This window comes from Neolamprologus brichardi, chromosome 19 (genome assembly GCF_056152115.1).
Source record: "Neolamprologus brichardi isolate AB-2024 chromosome 19, ASM5615211v1, whole genome shotgun sequence".
Classification (NCBI taxonomy): Eukaryota; Metazoa; Chordata; class Actinopteri; order Cichliformes; family Cichlidae; genus Neolamprologus; species Neolamprologus brichardi.
Genome location: NC_142122.1, coordinates 16257442 through 16279931, shown reverse-complemented (window position 1 = coordinate 16279931; position 22490 = coordinate 16257442). Strand labels below are relative to the sequence as shown.

General features: G+C 40.2%; 2 protein-coding genes across 2 annotated transcripts; one reads left to right on the top strand and one right to left on the bottom strand.

The window, feature by feature from the left end:
* The first annotated feature begins 666 nt into the window (after window positions 1-666).
* Window positions 667-4526, top strand: LOC102780682 (peptidase M20 domain-containing protein 2-like). Its single transcript, XM_006809765.3, has 7 exons — window positions 667-1113; window positions 1492-1640; window positions 1762-1904; window positions 2899-3053; window positions 3365-3491; window positions 3661-3768; window positions 3895-4526. The coding sequence occupies exons 1-7, from the start codon at window positions 700-702 to the stop codon at window positions 4029-4031; spliced, it is 1233 nt and encodes a 410-aa protein (XP_006809828.2). The 5' UTR covers window positions 667-699; the 3' UTR covers window positions 4032-4526.
* A 1496-nt stretch (window positions 4527-6022) lies between these two features.
* On the bottom strand, window positions 6023-21494 carry LOC102780399 (gamma-aminobutyric acid receptor subunit rho-1). Its single transcript, XM_006809764.3, has 10 exons — window positions 21014-21494; window positions 16707-16757; window positions 16513-16619; window positions 15479-15546; window positions 14006-14229; window positions 13218-13300; window positions 12814-12954; window positions 12177-12329; window positions 9911-10107; window positions 6023-7937 (listed from the first exon to the last, which is right to left on the bottom strand). The coding sequence occupies exons 1-10, from the start codon at window positions 21118-21120 to the stop codon at window positions 7635-7637; spliced, it is 1434 nt and encodes a 477-aa protein (XP_006809827.1). The 5' UTR covers window positions 21121-21494; the 3' UTR covers window positions 6023-7634.
* Between the last annotated feature and the right edge of the window lie 996 nt (window positions 21495-22490).

Below are 22490 nucleotides of genomic sequence, written 5' to 3'. Positions count from 1 at the left end.
GCCTGTTTCAGCATGTGTCAGTCAATATAGCTATGACACTAGCTAACACTGTAATTAAGTTGTTGTTTTTTTTTAAAGAATATTATGTTCTTTTTCTTGCTGTAGAGTTGGGCGTTTTAACATAGGAGTTAATGGGACCACGTGGCCATTTGAGGGACTGCAGTTTTAAGCACTTAACCCAGGGGTGTCAAACTCAAATACACAGTGGGCCAAAATTCAAAACTGGAACAAAGTCACGGGCTAACATTAATATTTATTGAAAAAAAAAAATCTTCCTCTAGATATAAGAATGAATCTTTTCTTATGGACTCAAACAAGTTTTGCTGAAAAACTGAATATGGAACAAGCAAAGCTTAATACTAAACAATATATATATTAGCTGTATAATACCAGTAGGCCAGCTCTAATAGTAATTTGGTATGGCTTTGCGGGCCAAATGTAATTAGGCTGCGGGCCAAATTTGGCCCGCGGGCCAGAGTTTGACACCTATGATTAACCTGTTTGCATTCATTTATTTAGGACATGTGAAGCCACAGCGTACGGCGCGCCCCTCTGGGTGTTCCAATCTACCACCAGCCGAGAGCAAATTCATTTCAAATGTAGGCTACACGGCCTTTGGTCAGCCAGCAGAGGGAAGCACATCAATGCTTCACTGGGATACATTTCCTGTGCTTTTAGGAGTCCAGCTCTAACGCCTGCATGCTGTCGGGCGATATGGAGAAACGACAGCAGATGAAGGACGACCTGCAGCGGTGCATAGACGCACACAAAGACGAGCTGCACAGTCTGAGTAGAGACATTTGGAGCAATCCTGAAGTCGCCGCTAACGAGAAACATGCGCACGACCGGCTTGTCCGCTTCTTTTCTCAGGACCAGACATGGACGGTCCAAAGTCACTACAAACTTCCGACCGCGTTCAGGGCCAGCTGGGGTCCAGTTGGTGGCGGGGTGGGAGACCCAGTGTTGAACGTGGGATTCCTGTGCGAGTATGACGCCCTCCCGGGTATCGGCCACGCGTGCGGGCACAACCTGATAGCAGAGGTGGGCGCTGCGGCCGCTGTGGGGCTGAAGGCTGCTTTAGAAAACCAGACCGAGCTCCCAGTGCCTGTGAAGGTAACTGTCGCCGGGTTTAACTTACTTAAACAAGTCACACCATGAAAACCGAGTGCGACATACTGTGAAACTTAAAAAAATCCCAAGCACTCCTTTAAATCCCCAGCTCTGTTTGCTGTGACTCAACAAGTGCAACAAATGTAATATGATGTGAATAATTAGTCTTATTATTTATTCTTTCAATAATAGGAAATAAACTTCTATCTTTAGAATATGTTATGATTAAATGTCTCAAAGTGGTCTCATGTAGGGGAGGGGGGTGGATTTGTTACTCCAGTCTTTATTTAAAAGTGTTTCTGTTTTGATGAAAGCTAAAAAGAAACTAACATTCCAGTGAGCAGACCTGACATTAAAATATTCTTTTACTCTTTATTATAGATAACTGTTCTGGGAACTCCTGCCGAGGAAGCGTTAGGAGGAAAGATTGAGCTAATCAATGCCGGGGCCTTTGCTGATATTGATCTCGTCTTCATGGCTCATCCAGCTCAGCAGGATGCTTCGTTTCACCCTTGCATCATGATCGAAGAGTGAGTTCTTCTTCACTGCTTCATTTCAAATTCTTTTACTTCTCTCTTAATCTCTCACAACGAACACCTAACCTTCACATTTTTTCGGGAACTCTTAACCGACCGTGCTGATGTTACACAGGATGTTAGTGAAGTACTATGGGAAGGCGTCTCATGCAGCTGCATACCCTTGGGAGGGAGTGAATGCCCTGGATGCGGCCGTCCTGGCCTATAACAACATCTCTGTACTCAGACAGCAGCTCAAACCAGACTGGAGGATTCATGGTGAGGAAAAGCTGTGGCAGGGTCACTTAAAGCTTCAGACTTTAGTCTCGACCTTGGTGAAAACGAGCATATCTTCTTTGATCCATCCTAGGAGGAGACACAAATCCCGGAAGGAAAAAAAACCCTCCTCTTTTCAGTGCCGTCAGGTGCCTCCTCATCCTTCACTTCCTCATAGTTTATTAGTTCGTCTAGCCGATAGCTAGCTCATCATTATCTGTCTGTCCATTCACATTCACAGGAACTGGCACGCCTCCTTCAGTAGGGGTCAGAACTTTCATACAATGATCACCTGATAGGTCTTCAACTTAAATTTGTTTGTTGTTTGTTTGTCGTTTTAAAGGTGTTTTTCCATTTTCATATCATAACCTCCATGCATACTGCTTATAATTTCACCAAATTCTCCTAGAATCATTAATATGGTTTATACTGTAACATGCTGATGTGTTCACATACATTATATAGACTATATGCATATTATATAATGCATAGTACTAAGCTACCTATACTTTACAGCTGCAGGAGGTTCTCTGCTGTAGAAACACATGCCATGAAGCTCCCAGCATACAGTTTTTGTATTGATCTTAATGCCAGAAGAGGTTTGCACCCTGCTGTGTAGCTCTATGTGGTCTAACACTTCATGGCTTAGCTGCTGTGGTTTCTGCACATTTCCACTTTGCAATAATACTTCTTAAATTTGATTGTGACATATCTAAGAGGGGAAAAACTTCACAGACTGACTTGGTGCATCCTGTTACAGCACAATGCCCAAATTCAGTGGGGTCTTTGGAACAAACCATTCTAAAACATTTGTTGGTCTTTGACGTGTCAGTGGATTTTAATACTCATTAGTTTGTGCAGTGCAGTCCTCCAAAGACAAGGCAACTTATGACTTTCTTTCTGTATCACACACTTCACAGGATACTGTGAAGTGTGATTGATCATGAGCCGGGTGAGCTGCTGAATTATTGACGTTCTGATTTTGTCTTTGCTACAGGCATCATCAAACACGGAGGAGAGAAGCCCAACATTATCCCGGCATACACTGAATTAGAGTTTTATTTGCGCGTTCCGTTGCCCAAAGATCTTTGTGACCTGAAAGCTAAAGCTGAAGCTTGCTTCAGGGCAGCTGCCGGAGCGACCGGTTGCCAAGTATGTTTACGTAAAAGCGTCTTCAGTTTGCTTTCCTGTATGTTGGAGACATGTAGAAGCAGTCTATGTTGATACAGCAGTGCTAGAGACTACTGCTGTTATATAACAATCCCCTTTTTTACCACATCTCCATAATTACTGTCCAAGTGCTGAACTTGTTACATAATTCATGATTATCTTCAGGCTCCTTTTCTCCTTTGTCTGCATGTGCTTCAGGCAGGTTACATTACTATGCATGCATGGCCTTATGTGCTGTTAAACATGACAGGCCAAATGTGCTATGGTCATACATTTACTTGCATTTCCATTAGGTGGAGATCACCTTCCCAACCCCTACCTACTATAACATTCTACCTAATGCCACACTGGCAAGCCTGTATGAAAGCAATGGAAAAGCTTTGGGAATTCACTTTCCAGAGCAGACAGCCAGCTTCTGCGGTAAGCATAAATGACAATATTATAAATCACTTCTGTCCCTGCTCTGTGCAAAAGAACTGTATACAACAAAATGTCTAACAGCAGAACTGTAATCTAGCGTTTTTTCAGCATTGTTGTTCACTGAATCGACACTGAACCACTATCACAGTGAATTATAATCACCTGGCAGGTTCTACAGACTTTGGCAATGTGTCATTCATAGTCCCTGGTATTCATCCGTTTTTCTACATCTGCACTGATGCATTAAATCATACGGAGGAATACACCGAAGCAGCAGGTATTTTGGCACGTGGCTTTTGTGAACTGATGTTTTATAATTAAACCGAATCAGACTGTGATAAGAGAAATTTAGCCATCATCTCTTTCTTGTTTACTCTGTCCTTTATATTTCTTACTCTGCCAGGAGCTGAAAAGGCCCAGTTGTACACCCTGAGGACAGCCAAGGCCCTGTCTATGACAGCTGTGGATGTAGTGTGCTGTCCTGATCTGCTTAAGAAAGTGAGAGACGACTTTAGACTGGCCCAACTGAAACAGAAGTGACTGGAAGGCAGTGATTGTCATGGTCCTGGGTCCTTTTGACCCAGCGTTTTGTGTTTTCTATTAGTGTGATTGTTGGTTCTGTTCTTCCTCTGTTTAGTGTTTACTCTGTCCTGCCCGTGTGTTCCTGTATCAAGTCCGCGTTTCTTAGTCTGTGTCATTGCATGTGTAAGTTCCTGTTTTATTGTGAAGGTCTGCGTCTTATGTGAGTGTTTTCAGTTCGCCTCCCTAGTCTCGTCACGTTAATCACTCCCACCTGTGTGTAATCTCCCTGTGTTCTCTGAGTGTTTTTAAGTCGTGTCTTCTGTCTTAGTCGTTGCTGGTTCGTCTGTGTTGTTCCCCTTCATGTTCTCCCTGCATCTCTGTTTCTCGACTCAAGGTTTCAGGTTTGTTTTTGCGTAGCTTTTCCCAGTTTAGTTTATTCTTAGGTTTTGGTTTTCTTTCTCCTCGTCCCTGTTTGTTTCACCCTTTGTTTAATAAAGCTCGCTCACAACTTAAGCAGTCTGCATCTTGGGTCCATTTATATTCTCACACGGCCTGCCTCAGCACCCCGTGGCAGTGATAGAACTCCCTCATGACACTGAAATTAGAAATACATCTAGGAGAAATTATAAGGTTTAAATAACAACAGGTAGGCGCTTTATATTTTTTGCTGAAGATCTTTGAGCGTAAGAGAAAAATCCCACAACAATCAGATGGTCCCCTATGTCCAGGCACTTGGTGACAGTGAGAAGGAGAAACTCCGTTTTAACAGGAAGAAACCTCCAGAAGACTCAATATCAGGGAGGAGCAGAATCAAAAAAAGACCAAACTGAAAGCAAACAATAGAAAGAAAAAAGAAATGTAATCGCATGCTGTAGTGCATCATTGGAACTCCTCCAGCAGCTTGAGCCTATTGCAGCTTAATTACAGGATGATTCAGGGTCACCTGATCCAGCCTTAAATATAAGCCTTATCAAAAAGAAGTTTTAAGCTTAATCTCAAAAGTAGAGAGGGTGTCTGTCCCCCAAATTCAAACTGGGAGCCGGTTCCACAGAAAAGAGCCCTGAAAGCTGAAGACTCTGCCTCCCATTCTACATTTAAAACTATGAACCACAAGTCTCTGGTAGGACAATATGGTACTATGACTTCTTTAAGATATGAAGGACTTTGCATGTGAGGAGAGGGATTTTAAATTCAATCGTGAGTTTAACAGGGAACACATGAAGGCATCTAATATCTTTCTAGTCTGTGGTAATGGACAACATGAATTTACTGATGATGAGTTTGGCATACACTCACAGTTTTACACCACAAACCTCTAAATAAATCAACCCTAAATGTATTACTCTATCCACGGATAGCCCTATTGTACTTGATTGCATGATCATACTAACTCTCTCTCGGTCATTGAGATTTCTAGGCGTACTTTCATCAGCTACACAGCTTGATAAAAAATCTTGGCTCTCAAGAGTGGGCCCAGATGTGGTGGAAAATCAGGTTATGGACATCTTTTTGATGCTTTATCCTTTTCTGCCAGCTTTGATGTGGTGATGCCTTTGTTCGCATTTTTTTCACTAGATTAGAAGATGGTGCATAAAGTTTAAATTGACACCTTTGGGATGTTGCTTGGATCAAAAAAAAACAAAAACATGCTTCAACATATCCCACTGTCTCACTTTTCTGTGAGGAAAGCCTTAATGTAATTGTATATGTATATATCCTTTTACACATGAGTTGTTAATGGCATTACATAATACGCAGTGTATATGATTTGTTTTAAATGCTCATCAGCACTCAGACATGTGCCAGAGCGAGAAGAAAGACCTTGGAGCTGTGAGCAACCCAGTGACTAATAACAGTAAATCCTCCTGGACTGTTTAAATATACTGTGTAAGTGAGCAGAAAAATGTGATTAAAATAAAGGGATCAACTGTGTTCAAATGATCCAAAGTGTTGTGTTTTAGGTTTTAAGCATCTCTCTGTTTCTACGATGTTCAGCACTCAAGCTCCGATTTTCAGAAACCAAAACATTTATTAAACATCTTCCTATACATGACAGTTTTAAATACCTGTAATATTTTTTTTAAATATCTTTTGCCTAACAAAGTATAAAGTTGTTTTTAAGCTGAAAAAGACGTTAAAACTAGCAACTAACAGGTCACAGCGAACCTCAAAGCCTCACAACACCAAACAGAGGAGATGAGCTTCAGTTGTATTTAAAAATAAAAGAAGAAACATTAAAAAATAAAAAGAGTTAATATCATAGTCGGTGCATGGGACTTCTAAACATACATTTTTACATTTGTTGTTTTAATAGACTGCATTACTTTGCGTTTTTTACTCAACGTTGTCAAGTCACACAAACGGAGCGCAGTAGCTTGACAGCAAAATAACTGCATTGATACAAATTTCACAAGAAAATTGAAGCTAAACTGAATCATATTAACATGCTGGAAAGGAAACGTGGAACTTCAAGAATAAGCTCTGAATTAGTCTTTTTTTAAAAATAAAAACATTTACTTTCATTCAGATGTTTATTTGCTTTCGTGCAGAGTTGGGAGAGTGGGTTGATATCACTTTCATGTCTGCAGTAAATATGAAGGTCTAGCCAGGAGACGGCTGAGCTGAGTACACAAGACTGGGGAAAAGGGGGAAGCAGCTGGGCGAAATTTGCCAACTACCACCTCAAAGGCTGACTAATTAACAAGATGTAATCTGTTTTTTTAATCTTTATAAAAATTGACATTCTGTTGGGAATTTAATTGCCAGACTCTTTCTTGCCTCTGAGCGTTAGCTAGGCAATCATACCGTTGGAAAAATAGTAGGACTTCGGTAGAGAAATAGTAGCACTAATCCCCCTATAAAACGAGGCTTTTATGGTTGTTTCTGTATGGATTCAGTCAAAATATATAACTTGCTGTAGTTATTATAGAAATGCTGGTAGCTTTGCACTGGAGGGAAACAAGTACCTTGGCTGTTTAACCTGGTTAGGGTTTTTATGCTAAGCTAACTGGCTATTACTGGATTTAGCCATATATTTAATTACAAGTATGAGAGTGGTATCAAGTTTCTCACCGCTAGATAACAAACAAACATATTTCTCAACATGTTAAATTATACCTTTAAATATTTTTAGTCTCTTATTGATTGTCAGGTGTAGCTCATAAGAAGAGGAAAAAGGATCCGTCTATTTGCTGGCAATGCTAGCCAATGTCAGTATGTTTTCAGTTCACACTTTCGGTGTTGAAAGTGTGCTTGGAGTCACTGCATCTAGAACTGAAAAGAAGTAGTTAGCCTGAAGAGTGACACAAGTCCATGTACGTGCATCTCTGCGTCCTCAGGCAACAACAGCATCCAGACATCTTTCTGTCACCAGAACTAGATACAGCAGAAACCACAGAACTGATCGATGACTGTCCTGTTTGTTGGTCGCTCATATTTCTTTTTTAATCATCGGTGTTAAGTGGCTGGGTCAAGAAGGCAATGGTCACCAATCTGTTAGTGGTCCCCATGCATCTCATGTGCAGTTTCTCTGTCCCAAACACTTCAAGTGCAGCATCATCTTTCCTGAGCTGAGCTCCTGCTGTCCCAGCATGCACAAAACAGCATTTCATGCATCACAGGTTACAAGTAGATGGACCAGTAGATGATGTTAAAAAGGATGTAGGCTCCAGGAAAGACGACCCTTGAGTACTTGTCTATGGCATGGGTGTCTATCCAGATGTTCACGTAGCCTCTAGATGCCTTCACCTGGCCTGTGATCTGTGGGTCGTTCAGTGCCACTTGGGCCAAAATTCGTTCCTGGCGGCCCCCGTTTTCTGGCAACCCATAATTTCCTGTGATGTTGACATCTGTGGACCCATATCCAGTGATCTGGGGGTCGATCATCATTTCATCAGGGTTGCCAATGCCGCATGTACATGGAAGCTAGCGAAAAACACACGAAGAGTTATGAATTACAGTAGACTTTCTATCATTATAAATAAGTGAATTCCTCCTATATGTATGATTGTCTGCACACTCATGGCCTTTAAATAACTTTGGTAGGAAACATTTATGGAAGGATGTTTGTGCTGGAAATCTTCCTCGGGGTACGTGGGCAATTTGGCTCCATATGCCGCAGCAGTTGGCAGATGAAGAATACCAATATAGTTAAAGAGCTGTAGTCCCAGAAATAATTTGCCATAGCCTTGAGAGCAGCTTAAAGTAAGCCAGTTAAGAAAATATATCTGTTTATTGGAAATGCATATAAATTATTAAATCATGTTTTCATCAGTTTATAATTATTTTAATATGGAAAATATTTCAGTATAAAATTCAGGTCAGCCTAATCAGAGTCGACTTAGACGAAACTATTAATACATCTCGTAAATGTTTCCATTCTTGGTTTTATTAACTGTCTTATTTGCAATAACCATGTACCAATAACAAGATTTAAATTAAGAAAAGTAGAGCATTTTCACAGATTGGTAGTACAATTACAATTGAGATATATTAGGTATATAAACATATACACAAAGTGCATCTGTTGAAGGTTGTTACTTGTGCGGCTCTGTAACATTTCCAGCTGCTACTTTTGACACTAACCACTAGTCTGCAGTGCACGTTCAATGTCCATCCGTGTGTCAAAACAGAAACCCTTCATCTTGAATTTCAATTAGCATTTTGCGGAAGAGGAGGAAGTCTCAAGGAGCACTTTCTCCAGCAATGTCAATTGAAAAGTTGAGCACACTTATCTTTGGGCTTGAACATTATAGACTCTTCCTCTGAAAACAGCTGCTTGGTCTCTCAGACCCAGCTGTCATCGATATGATTCTTTAAGTGAAAGTCTGTTCATTTTGACACTGATGTTGTTCACATTTCGTGCCAGTTTAAGGTTCGTGGAGAAATTGCAAACTTGTGTCTGTATAATTTGTCAGAACAGACTTTTGCGAGTGATCTAAAAACAACTATGCTGGAAACAGCTTTGCTCTTTAAGGTATGATTGGCCAAATTTAAAAAAAATTTTGTATGAGCAGAGCATTTTGATCACTTCTTATAAGCAATGACATATTAGATTCCCTTATTTATGGTCATGATGATAATGTTTTGAAACGCTCAGTTAATAAAGTAATTCCAGTACAATGCGAGGCAAATACAAACCTGAGATTTACGACATGGCCAAGAGCTTCAAATGAAAAATTTAGAACTACAAAGGGAAAAAATGTACTGTACCAAAAATATGACGTACTGTGGAAATTCGAAAATTAGAAATTAGAATGAATATCAAACAGGTAAGCAGTTACTGCGCCTAACCTGTCATAAAACAAGAAAACACATATTTTAGAATTCTGTAAAAAACTTGTTTAAAACTAAAAATTGTATTATTATTTATCAGGTAAATAAATGTTTTATTCCCAAATCTGAGCCAGCTCACAAGACTTTAATCAAGTATAATATTTTTAAAAACTAATAGTTCTGTTCAGGAAATGCAAGCAAAATAAGTAATTTGAGATTCTAATTAAAAAATAATAGTGTGCTTTATTACTCTAAATTTGAAAATGAATGGATGACTAAAATAATTATATTTTAGCATTAACCACTAAATACATAAAAAATAAACCTTACATCGGGCAGTGGACAAACAAATTTGTTAAGTACTGTTTTAGGTTGTAGCTTTCACAGCTTATCCAAAAAAAGAAAAGAAAAATTAGATATTTGCATCCTCACACTACTTCTAAAACTAAATAAATGTGTCAGAATAAAACATGCTGCTGCATAAGTCATTACACCGATGTGGTGAAGATAAAGTATCTGTGTAAAATTTGTCAGCGTGAGCCATTAAAATAAAATCAAAAGTTAAGTCTGTTCTTAACCAGAGGCAAAGTCAGAGGAGGGAAAAACATGAAAGGAACACTTACTCTCTCCCTCAGCTTCCTCTCTTTCCTCTCCTGTACGGTGGAGAGGTAGTTCACCGCTGCGTACTCTATCACCGAAAGGAAGACAAAGACAAAACTGACCCAGAGGTAAATGTCCACAGCTTTGATGTAGGAGACCCGAGGCATGGAAGCATTGACCCCGGTGATGATGGTGGACATGGTCAGCACGGTGGTGATGCCTGAAGGGAATCGAACAAAGTTTAGTCACAGCTGTGTTGCTATTTAGTCTCCCACAGACTAAATAGCTCGGAAATGGCTACATTTGGGGTGTAATAAATCTGAATCTTTATGTTCACTATAGACTTTGGTGAGATTCCACTAATAGCTTCCACCTACTCACTGTGAAAGCTGATGGGAAACTGGGGGTCTGGACCCCCTGAAAGGATTTGAGATGATTAGTGATGAGGATAAGGAAAAAATGCACTAGATGTCTTCCCTAAAATTTTTCCACTAGTAAAATTTGTCCCAGCTCAGATAATTATTGCATAATACTGTGAAACGTACGATGATTCATGCTTTTCCTAGGCTGAATTCTAATAACCCAGCTTATGTCAGTTTTTTCTGCTAGCACCACTTGGCTTAAATTTTGAATCAAACGACTGTCGGATGGATTGCCAAGTCAGCGCTAAACTCCCTGTATAACTTCACTATCAGCTAAAGATTCAGAGTCTTTAGTTTCTTAATAAATTCTTCTTGTGTTGGTAGCTGGTTAGCTAGCCTTACCATGCTAACACGCATAGTGAAAACGATACGCAGCGTTTAGCCTAGTGTTTTCTAGCATAGCTGATAACTCTTTGCTTCAAGAATGAAATGGAAATTTTACTTATGTGGTACATTTGCCACTCTCACTGTGCTTTACATAGAAAGAAGTACCCACGTACAGTTTAGAACCTAACATGCAGATGTAGATGATGGAGCGAGATGGAGGCAGATGACCTGCTGTGGCAAGCCCTAATGGGAACAGCTGAAAGAAGAGGAATGATCCTAACATGCATGTCTTTGGATTGTGGGAAGAAACTGGAAAGCACCAGTAGAAAACCCACTAGGAGACGGGGAGCATGGGGAACACGCGAGCTTCACAAGCCCCAGCCAACCAAGAGGTTCAAACAAAGAAGCTTCTTCTATTATTTAACAGTGCCAACCACAGCATATACAGTACTATGCAAAAGTTTGGCTCATTGATTATTTTGCTAGGAAAATGAGAAATAGATACAATAATTTATAGAAATATGCAAACATACATGGGAACATGGCTGCAGACACTTATTGTTCTACCTCCTTTCTGATCTCTGTACACTGACAAAGATTTGATCCAAAAAATGTAAATTTAGATTCATCACTACATAAGACCTGTTGCCACTGATTTTTAGTCCACTTTTAATCCCCTTTAGTCCGTTGTGTAATTTACCTCAGTATTTTCTCATTGTTTACCTTCCTTAAGAATTTTTGACAGCGACTCTTCCACTGAGATTATTTCTCATTAAGCTTTAGCAATAGTTCACGTGTCGCGTATTTGCAGGATATTTCTTCTGTATTTACATATTTCTTTCCCATATTTCTTTTCTGTTGACTTTCAGATAGTGTTCATCTGCTGCAGATAGCTTTTTAGGCCTTTCACGTCTTCTTTTCTCTCCTCACATTTTTTAAGGACACACTGCACATAATGCCAAGGTCAGCCAAGTTTCCACCAGTTAGCTCCTTGGGAAAGACTTGGTTGGTGCAAAAGATACTATTCAATGCATGTCAAGCTGTCTTATCTTATGGAAATTTTTCAAAGACTCGGTTAAATAAATGGGAACAAATGTTGTGTTTTTGCTGCTAGTAACAACGTGCCTGAAGATATAAAACTGGTCATTGTAAAGCGGCTCAACAAACAACAAAACATTCCTCTGAAAATGTTCAAACACAAGGAATTAAAAAAAATGTTCCAAGTGCTCAAGAGAGTTACGAGAAAGTCTGACTCCTTTGAAGCAAAAAATAAAGAAAGGAAAGGTGGCTCAAGTCTTTTGCACAGCACTATAAACATGGAAAAAAACCCCAACCCCACATATTGATTTACTTCATCGTTCATTTTTGCGCTTTATCTCACTCGGTGGTAATATGGCAAGAAATGAAGGTCATTTTATTGGATTGTCATCTGGAATTATCTAATTTACTGTATTAATATATAATCTAGTCTTTAATCTTTAATCTCTAATTAAAATAAAAGTAAGGTAAAATAATAGTTGATTTAAGTAGCGCAGCGTACCTAGTGGTACCCTGGCGGGGACAGCCCTTCGGTCAATCCAGAACGACACCCAGGAGAGCATAACCATGAGAGTAGCAGGGAAGTAAGTCTGCAGCAGGAAGAAGAATATGTGGCGCCGCAGGGTGAAGTGGATGTACAAACGATTGTACCAGCCTAGGAAGAAGAAATATCACCATTATTCACACACTGTCATACGCCGGCTGGCATATATACCATATCAGCACTTTAAGCAGAGGTTCTCAGCTATTCTGGCAAAGAATGATAGGACACCAAATCCCTTTTATGCTTCAGGTTGCTCTGGAAAGTGACATATGATAATCAAAAGGCTGCCAGGCTCTCAGTGTGGCTTTCTAGCAGCATACAAGTAGTTGGCAGGAGTCTGATTCATTTTGTTTCGCAGTAAGGATAAAATATTAGTGTAGTCGTTTTGGTGTATAATTCAACGGACACCGTTTTCTTGTAAGGAAGATTTGATCCTTTAGCTGAAAAAGACTTACAAAGGGAAATTAGAATTATTGAAGTTTTAATTCAATTGTGATTTAGTTTTGCATGCATTACGTGTGCGTTTGTCGCATTTACATAATCGGTTTGATTTCGGTGTCTGACTTAGAAGTAGGCGGGTTGTGGATTACGGTACCTGTGCTGCTGTAGAAAGCCAGCTTGGTGGTGGTGTGAAATTTCTGGATGAGGAACTGGGACAGAGATATTCTGTCGTCTGTGTTCAGGGATTCGTTTCCTTTCTTCCAGTAAAGCATCAGGTCGTCATCTGTGTACGCATCTGCAGAGGAAATGTGAACAAACAGACAGATAACGTCAGTCCGAAATAAAAAACAGAAGAAACACGACAAAGGTGCCGAATCCAAAGCCCCAGTAGCTTCTCGTAGATGCTGAGAGTTTCAATTACAATCCTAGGACTTTCCCAGACTTGGCACTGGTGAAGTTATGGGAATAGAATTAGAAAATGAAGAGAAAAGATTCCCAGAGAAAATAAGAGATGTGTCTGACAAACATGTTTGGCCAGATTCTGTTCAATTCACTCACAGCTCTCAATCTCCAGCGAGCAGGTTTGGGTGTCCAGGGGAAAGCGGCTGAGATCCATGTTGCACATAGCAGTGACTGTGACTCTGCAGGGAAAACAGGCAGGACACATCAGAGGAGCAGGAATGTCAGCTTCAAAAATCTCCTTATGCAGGTTTCTAAACTTTTGAAACAGGTTTCAAAAGCTTGTTCTTTTGTGCATCATAATGAGACTCTGACTTGACGTGTCCCTTTTATATAGCCGTTTTTGAAAGAGCATTATTAAAGATGTTTTTTTTTCCAGGTCCCTTCTTATACAGTCTCCCACTGGAGTGTTGTTTGAGTTCTATCCACTCTCACACTTGTTTTCTCCCATTTTAATCAAGTGTCCTTATGCCACAGCGTCACTGGAACACAAACGGGTTTAGAAATGACTTTCCTGATTGAATAGAGGTTAAAAAAATGACTTCACTTCTCCTCTCCACTCTGCCACGCTGATTAGAATAATCAAAGCTGGTCCACGAAATGCTGATGGACCTGCTGCGATGTTCCACACGGGAAATCAAAGGCGACCTTTTTAGAGATGTTTGTATGACCTTCTTATATCTGGTTGTGTGTTTTAAGGTTGTTTTGTTTCTCTCTTTTTGGAATGAAACCTTTTTATATTGTGGTGGTTTTCATTATTTTCATTAAGCCTTCCTTTCACTGTGCCTATTAAATATAAAGTGCTTGCGAAAAGCACTTTCAGGGTTAAAAGCTCTCAGAGTGAGCGAGTCTTTCTTTGCCATGTTGAGACACGCCGTGCGGTTTACCTGAGACTGTAGAGCACATTGCCGTCAGGATAAACCCTCAGCATGACGTTGTCGGTGGTGGTGTCGTGGATGAAAGAGCGCTTAGAGTGAACAAAGAACATGTCAGGAACCCAAATTTTCTTCACCAGGCGACTGTCAAAGGTCATGCTCTGGTTGTTGTTGCTTGGAAAGGAAAGCCGCTCGTCCTTCCAGTAATGACGCAGGTACAGCGTCATGGTAAAGTCCTGCAAGGGAGAAAGAAACGAGAGTGTTATAAAGTATTTGGATCTTCACTTTATTATAAACTATATGTCGTGCTTTACAAAAAAAAGGTCTAGCATTCGCAATCAATCTTGTGTCCCCTGCGAAAAAGTAAGTTATGATGCTGTTTGACTGATAATAATGACGATCAGTGTGTTGGTCACTACTTTATGGACAGTTTACATTGTTTAGTCCAATGTTTCCCAACATAAAGGTCACAAAATAAATCCGTGGACTCTTGAGTTAAAATGAAAAAGTGAGTATTCGTTTAATTTGTGCCTTCTTTTATCATCTCACCTACCTTCATCAAACTCGGTAAAACTTCCTTAAACTGAGTTAAGAAATGGCAAGTTCTAATACTGCAGTAATTAAGGTGTAATTACGGCATATGTTCATATGTTTGAGTAGAAAACAATTCTAAAGAAGAAGAGAAAATTGTAGAGGGTTTAGATATGAGAATGGCACAATGTAATGGTATGCTTTTAATGTTATTCTAAAGGAACAGCAATATTCACACTCATGAGGTTGATGAGGTGTTGCTAGTGTTCCTCATCGCCATCTATGACAAAAGAGAAGTGCTAAAGCTGCTCAAACACTGGCTCAGTTTTTGAGAATGTCATTAACGCTCACTTCACCCAGGAAATACTCAGCCGTGGCATAGACTGCTATTCTTTTTTAAACTCCTGACGAGACTAGCGTGTGAAAAATAGGACGTGTTAACAAGATTAAAAGTTTTAAATAACAGCACTGCAATATTTCTCCTTGAAATTATGCTGCCAAGAAACAGAAAGCAGCAAAAATAATAATAATAATGGATTGCATTTATATAGCGCTTTTCGAGACCCTCCAAGCGCTTTAAAATTCCACTATTCATTCACTCTCACATTCACACACTGGTGGAGGCAAGCTACAGTTGTAGCCACAGCTGCCCTGGGGCAGACTGACAGAAGCGAGGCTGCCATATCGCGCCATCGACCCCTCTGGCCATCACCAGTAGGCGGTAGGTGAAGTGTCTTGCCCAAGGACACAACGACCAAGACAGAGAGAGCTGGGGAATGAACAAGATGAGCTTCCCAACCCCCTGAACCACGGCCATGAATAAAAATAAGTCTGCTCTTATGGAAGACGAACAGTAGTTGTTTTCCTCTGCAAAGACAGGGGCCAAAGTGCACCTACCTTAAAACTGCACTCGGTATAACAGCTGAGCACTGCATTGTGCAGCATCACGCTTACCATGTCCACCTCTGAGATGGTATCCAGACTTTCAACCTGAACATCTACACCAACAGGAATTGGAGGACCTGAAGGAAAATGGCATCATATAAGAAATGCATTAGTGCTGACATTATTTTTCAGCAAGCAAAAAGTAAAGATGACTTACTACGAGCAAGAAATCCTAAAGAAAAATGAATGCACTAATCGAAATAGGCAAGGACATGGTTTGTTTTTTCTGCCTGCTTATGGATGTGACAGCAGGTAGAGCAGTTAACATGCCCACCACCATTTTTTCTTTTATTGCAGAAACGCAGCTTCTGACAGGAACCGTGGATCTCACACACACAGAGCAGCCGCTCATGACATGATGGTTACAGTTTGGCTCCGATTTCTTCTTTTGACCTATTTCAGCCTTTGTACTCTGCATCACCACGATCATCCTCCACCAGCGCACAGATACAATCAGGTCATAATAACGGCTCAAAGCGGATCAGGTGAGTAAAATACAGCGCTAGCTTTCCCTTCTAGATGTACCTGCTGGTTAAACTCGGACACCGCCAAAAAGGATTCAGCGAGGGGTCATCTGGTGTTGTTTTCAGCAGCAGCAGATTGTCGTGTGATTAAAAGCGGTCTGACAAAAAAAAAACAGCACGTGGCTTCCTACTTCTTTTTTTTATTTATTTACTTTTTTGGTTAAATAGGGCACTCTCACATTATCTCGACAGACAGATGCATAAAGAGAGCTAAAAAAGACATAAAAACATTACTACTTAGTGTATTTTCTGAAACAAAAGCCTGTGTGCCTTTATTTCAACATAATCCTAAAGAAAGCTGACATCAAATCCCTCTAACACGCAGCGAAGCAAAAGGAAATGTGTTAACACTCTGGTGTTGTGAAGCACTGAACTGGAAAAAGAAACTCTTGCACAACTTGAAAGGAGGTTGTCAGTCAAGAGCTTAACGCTCACAAGGAAGCCGCACAGATCTTATTCAGCTGCACAGGATGCTAATGTTGTCTCTTTTTCTTTCCTAATTAATTAAGAGCTTCTGACCTCCAAACGCTGGCCTCATGGTGAAATCGTGATCGTCTATTCTCAGGAGCTGTTCAGATTTTGTCATCAGAGATTTTGTCATGTCTGGGCTTCGCTTGTAAATTGGGCTGGAAAAAATAATAAATGCACAATAAACATGTGGTTACACCGATTTGAATGCTGAATATAACCCAGAAAAGACTTGTACAACTTACCTTCCAGTTTTGTGACCTCCTCCGCCATCCATCCTGGCGTCTCTTCGCAACCTGTTCCATTAAAATAGATACGCAAATGAGACCAGCTTACAGCGCAGCAGAGCTTTAATCAAAGATATTGTGATGCTTTCTTTAGTTTTACCTTAGAAATTCAACCTTTTCCTTTTTTTGTTGGTTGTAAATTCACATATTTATTTGAATACACAGGAATGCTTCGTGGCGTTTCTCTAGGTTACTTTCGAATACTATTTTTTATTCAGTGTCTGGGATGATCAAAGGCCAAATACAGCAGAAACTGTGTTTGAATATTGAATACCAAGAGGCAGACGAGCAGAAAAGCACCCTGGGTATATTTTTCCAGATTTGCTTTTTAATCGTGTGGAGATTTTTTAAGGTTTGTCTGTCGTAAATAACAGCTTTTAAATATGGGTGACAAAGAAAAGCAAAATATTTCGCCTTGGTGTCTGTAAAAATGAATTTCGGCTCACTTTTTTTTTTACAGATTAAAAAGAAAATAACGAGCCAATAATGAAAACCATCTGTCCCTGCACCCCACCCCAAACCTAAATCTATGCTGCTCTCATGTGCTGTTTTGAACCTTCTCCATTCCTAAGGAGATGTAGTACATCCGGTTACGTCAGGCACATTTCATCCACAAATCACATGAGGGCAAATAATGCCCATCACATCCAATTTAGAGCAATCCAGCTCTTTTCTGGTGTCACTTTTCAAGAGGGCTGCCTCTGTATAGATGTCTTTCAGGCAGCATATTCAGTCCGCACAAACACACACACACACACACACACAGAGCGAGAGAATGATAAACTCCAAAAAAGCATAAAATGGATTAATAGAGTAGAGCATGCTGTGACAGACAGAGAGCCAAATCCCTGTGACAACTACAGACGTGCATTAAGGAAATACCACAGAGGAAGAGAGAGATGGAGGAGAAGCACAAAGCAGAGAGAGAGAGAGCACAAGAGCAAAATGAAACAGTGAGAAGAGGGTTTCCATCGCTGCTGGCTCCAGCGCTTTCATGGGCAACGGGTGCTGGGCCCTCCTCGTGTGCGTCTATCCAGCAGCTGGTTCCTAATCCTCTTGGCAGAAATGCCTCTTCAATCCTTTCTCTGCCTGCCTACGCCACACAGCCTGTCTGCACACTGCTCTGCTCTATGGCCCCACATTGTTTGCTTTTTAAAATGTTTTTCTTTTTATGTTTTCTGCCACCGCGGGCTCGCGTACGCACGTCACTGCAGGGTCTGCATGAGGGTTAATGGGCCATATTTGCGTGGCGGTCGATATGGACACATTTATGTATGCCGGTCCACGAGGGCAGAAAGCAGAAAGAAACATTAAAGTAAAGAAGAGGGCGTTCAAAGTTTATAGAATGATTCGTTCTTTTACATTTGAAAAAATCTTCACAACAACTACTGAACATTTGCTGCTAATGTCTCCGAAATGAACCGCTTTACTCTTGGCTAACAAGCTAATTTGCTAACAGTTATGCACATATAAGCTGAATTCCTAGAATATTAAAACATATTTTAAAAAGCCCAACCAGTCAGCTTTAACCAAGCATGTAGCAACTAAATTTTGTCTTTGTGCGGCAAGGAGTGATTCTTTTTTCTCATTAAATCTTTTTCTTTCCAAGGAATCATCAGAGGCGACCATTAAAATTGATCCTTTAAACCTCATGAAGGTTTTTCCTCAGATCTTTTCTTATGTTGGGACTCTGCTGTCCTACACAAATCCTCCCCCCTCTCCCCACCGCGCGGCTCATCCTCCTCAAGGCGGCGAGTGAAGAAAGTAAAACAGTTAACACTCCCCCACAGCCCACGCCAGCAGCGCACAGACGCTTCTGCGATTTCACACTCATGAGAAGAGGAGTGGAGTGATGAGAAACACAGGGAGAAAGGGTTTGATTTCTAAATACGCATATGTGATCCCCCTTCCCCACACCCCCCCATGCTAGAAGAGAAATGGGAGATTTAAATTTGATTTGTATTCACAGGCTGTGCATGTCAGAGCAGAGAGAGGACTGATGCGAGAGGACTTTTAACAAGTTCAACAAACAGCGAAACACAGATGTGATAAAGAAGACGACACTGGAATTTAAAGAGTATGCAGCGGCTTTGAGCCAGTTGTGCTTCCTGTCTTTTCCAGATTTTCCACAGTCGATTACGATTGTGCTCCTCTTGTGCTTAATGATCTTCTTAATCATCTCGGGGCTCAGAGGATCACTTTAAATGACTGGAATTTCATCGTGGCTTGTTTACATCTAAAGAGGCAGCAGACACTGCCTCCAATAGCATCACACACGCTCGCTTACTATCCTTTATACCTAAGGACTACTAGGTGTATCAAAGACCAGCAGATACATCACGTCAAGCTTGTTTATTTCACTCAATTTTAATGGAGAGCCGTTTGCTGTTTGGCATCAGCTCTGATCTATAAATATCACCAGTTATAGCATGAAAAATTGATACTGTATCTAAAGGCTGGGGGATTATGGTTTGACAGGCTTTGTTGAAAATATTAAGTGGATGCAAATCATTCAACGCTGATAGCGTACAGTTTTGCACTTTGCCGCTTGGTTAAATCTTATCTTTACCAGAGATTAAAGCAAATACAGTTTCTCAGCTGGGGCAGCTCTAGGCTAAAGTTTAATTATTTGCACATATTCTACAAGAAAAGCATTTATTTGTAAAAGCTACACTGGAACAGGCCAATCTGCACTGCTTATTTATGGGGAAAAGTGCATTTATTTGCATTAGAAGCAGCAAAAATGTCAGGGGTGTACGCTGATCAGAGTCTTGCTTTCACTGGGTTTTAACACCATCTGAAAGTGTGCAAATAATCTTGTAGTAGAGCTGATAGAATGACTTAATCAACCGATATCGTAATTTCAATAATTATTAATATTCTAGCCATTATTTACAAAAGGTCTTTAACATATTCAGCTTCAAAATGTGTTACGAAATGTCACGAAATAGCAAACTGAGTATTTTTTTCTGCTACTGAGTGGGCTGTTGGCATATTTCACCAAAAAAGGCACTTGAAGATATAATCACACTCTGCTCATTTGAAACACTTTTGCCGGAAATTTAAACTGTTGCTTTTCAAATACATGACGAACATATTTCAGAATTTTGATACAATCTCTTTTTTTTTCTTTTTTTTGTGCTTTCATTTGAAATTAATGAGTGGAAAGAAATGGTAACATTTTGTCAAAGTGTATGATACTTTGTTTATTTCCTACCAACGCGATTCAGTCCAGTTCAAGTGTATCTGCAGTGTAATAAACACCTGTACCTCTATATTTGCATACTGATAAAAACATGAAATATTCTCAGTGGAGCTAAACCAACATGTGAATGAATCAGGTACTTCACTGACAGGTTTATAATCTCCAAGTATTGTCAAAATTAATTACTTTTTTTTTCAGGTCATTCTTTCATTTCTTCATTTTGGTCATTTCTTTAATTGTTACTTAGAGCCTTACTTTGTAAAATATCTTTAAAATTATATTATTTTTGATAACATTAAGATATTCTGCTTTCTATATACCTGACATCAGATTCGAAACTACATTCAAAGATTGAAAGATCAACCTCCTGTGGCTCAATTTTGATTTTAGTGTTTATGTTTTGTAGTGTGAAGGTCATCTTTCTTCAGCTACGCTACACAGTCAAACCGCAAAAAACAAAAAAAAATTCCCTGCTGTTTAAATCACTGATGTCAGAGCCTGTTTGATCAATACATTGCAGAAATGAAGCGACTTTATTGATTCCCACATCTAGTTCAGTCCTAAAAAGAGGTGGTAGTGGGGTGGAGAGTGGGGGGTAAAAGTCTAATCCAATAGGTGCATTGACAAGGCAGCAATTAGCCTAAATAATCACCTGAAAATGAAATTGACTACAACTGCTGCCGGTAGGGAAAAATGGTCATTAACTGATCTGCAGCATTTGCAGGGCAAGAGAACACAGCATTCACCAACAATACATAAATAGATGTGGGGATTTAGGTCTCCCACTCTATCCTCTCTCCAATCTGCTGTCTGAAAAAAAAAATCTATTTTCAAAGGGGGGAGGGAGCGGCACAGGTGACACAGGAAACAGTGGACAACACTGTGTGCACCTAAAACAAAAGAAAAATGAACTAGAATAAAATGAAGTTCTTAATGAAAAACTAAGAAACTTCTGCAGATCTGTGCACATCTTCCAATAAATGATTCAGTTGAATCCTGCTGAGGCAATGCAATCAGTTTTTTAAAAAGCCCTATATATTCAACACCTTGTTGCTGTTACCTGCTTTGTTTGTAGGTTTCCAGCTTGTGACCTCTCGACTGAACCATCTTCCCAGCTGCGCCCGCCAGCCAAACACAGAAGAGCATAAACGCCGCATCCACCTGCATGGTTCACATTCCCCAGAGGACGGACCTCTCCTGTCAATCAGAATCCACTCCCCTCCAGGGTTCGGAGCACTCTGCTTTTCTGATACATTCCCTTCTCCAGTGCCTGAGCCGATAAGAAGGAGAAAAACAGCAAGAGAAGCAGCGGCGGCGACAGCAGCACACTGGGCTATTCTACGGCCTGAGTGGAAAACATCCTACGGTGCTTAATCTGCACAGTGGGAAAAGCAATTTTGACTAAACCCATAAATCCTTGAGCGTCAGATGGTACAGATTTGATCCCTCCAGCGGCAGATGTGCCTGCCTCTCTGTGCTCTGCTGCTCTCAGATACCCTGCACTCTGATGTGCTCTACTCCACTTTGCACCGCCCAGAAACACCAATTCTCACAGTGATGCAGTGTGCTCATTTGTAAGGTCAAGCTTCAGAGATACAGAGGCATAGAAGCTGAGAATGAAGAAGCTCTGAGGCTTACCAGCTCCTTCTGGTGCTGGAGTCTGATTTTGACACTTTTCCAAAAATGCATTTCTGCTTGATGCTTTTTGCAGGATTTCATGAGGTTTCATGACGGGTGAGTGATTATCTTCCATCCTGCTGTGGTGTCTCATATATATATATATATATATATATATATATATATATATATTTTTTTTTTTTTTTTTTTTTTTCTTTCAAGAGACACAGATATGGGAATATTTTTGGATGTCCCCCAAAAAATAATTACACAGGTAGATGTGTTGGCAGATCCAGCAGTAACAATGCCAACAGAGTTCCTCAACAAGGAAACTTTAAATCCACATCCTTCAGGTTATATATAATACTGAATATATTATATCAGTAAAGCTAATTATATTTTTATTATTTACCATGTTTACAATCAGTGATTTGGTCCTATGTATTGTCTTAATGATAATAAATATAAACACTACACGTATCTGGTGATGACAGCATACAACATTAAGTCTAAGCATCAATCGTCTTCAAAAAAAAAAATGAAGCCAGCTGAAAGTTCAGTGCTTGAGTTTATTCATTTCAGCAACACACGTGCGGCTGCATCGCTATTTATCTGTCAAAACGTGCTGTCCGAGTGAGCCAGTCAAAAAAGGCCTCGCCGCTGACGTCACCATCCGCCCGGACATGTGTCCCCTTTTCTTTTTTTCCCCCCTTTTGGCACTCTGAACAGTTGGATTATAAGATCACGAATTTGGGTTAGCTCCATCTACGTCAATCTAAAAATTGGTGTAAGTAATGTTAAGCATGGTTTGTTTTGAGATTTGCAGATTTGTATTTATTCATTTTTTTTTTTTACAGTAGTAGTGCTGACCGAGCAAATGCATCAGCTACCTGCTGCAAAAACTGACACAGACAATCAAC

Bases quoted from the DNA above. Each gene is read 5' to 3' on its own strand.
- LOC102780399 (XM_006809764.3), bottom strand. From the start codon at position 21,120: ATGCAGGTGGATGCGGCGTTTATGCTCTTCTGTGTTTGGCTGGCGGGC. The intron at 15,547-16,512 runs GTCAGAAGCTCT...ATTTTCCTTCAG, and splicing joins CATGAGGCCAGCGTTTGGAG to GTCCTCCAATTCCTGTTGGT. The intron at 12,955-13,217 runs GTGAGTGAATTG...TTTCCTCTGCAG, and splicing joins CTCGCTGGAGATTGAGAGCT to ATGCGTACACAGATGACGAC.
- LOC102780682 (XM_006809765.3), top strand. From the start codon at position 700: ATGCTGTCGGGCGATATGGAGAAACGACAGCAGATGAAGGACGACCTG. The intron at 1,114-1,491 runs GTAACTGTCGCC...TCTTTATTATAG, and splicing joins AGCTCCCAGTGCCTGTGAAG to ATAACTGTTCTGGGAACTCC. The intron at 1,641-1,761 runs GTGAGTTCTTCT...GATGTTACACAG, and splicing joins CCTTGCATCATGATCGAAGA to GATGTTAGTGAAGTACTATG.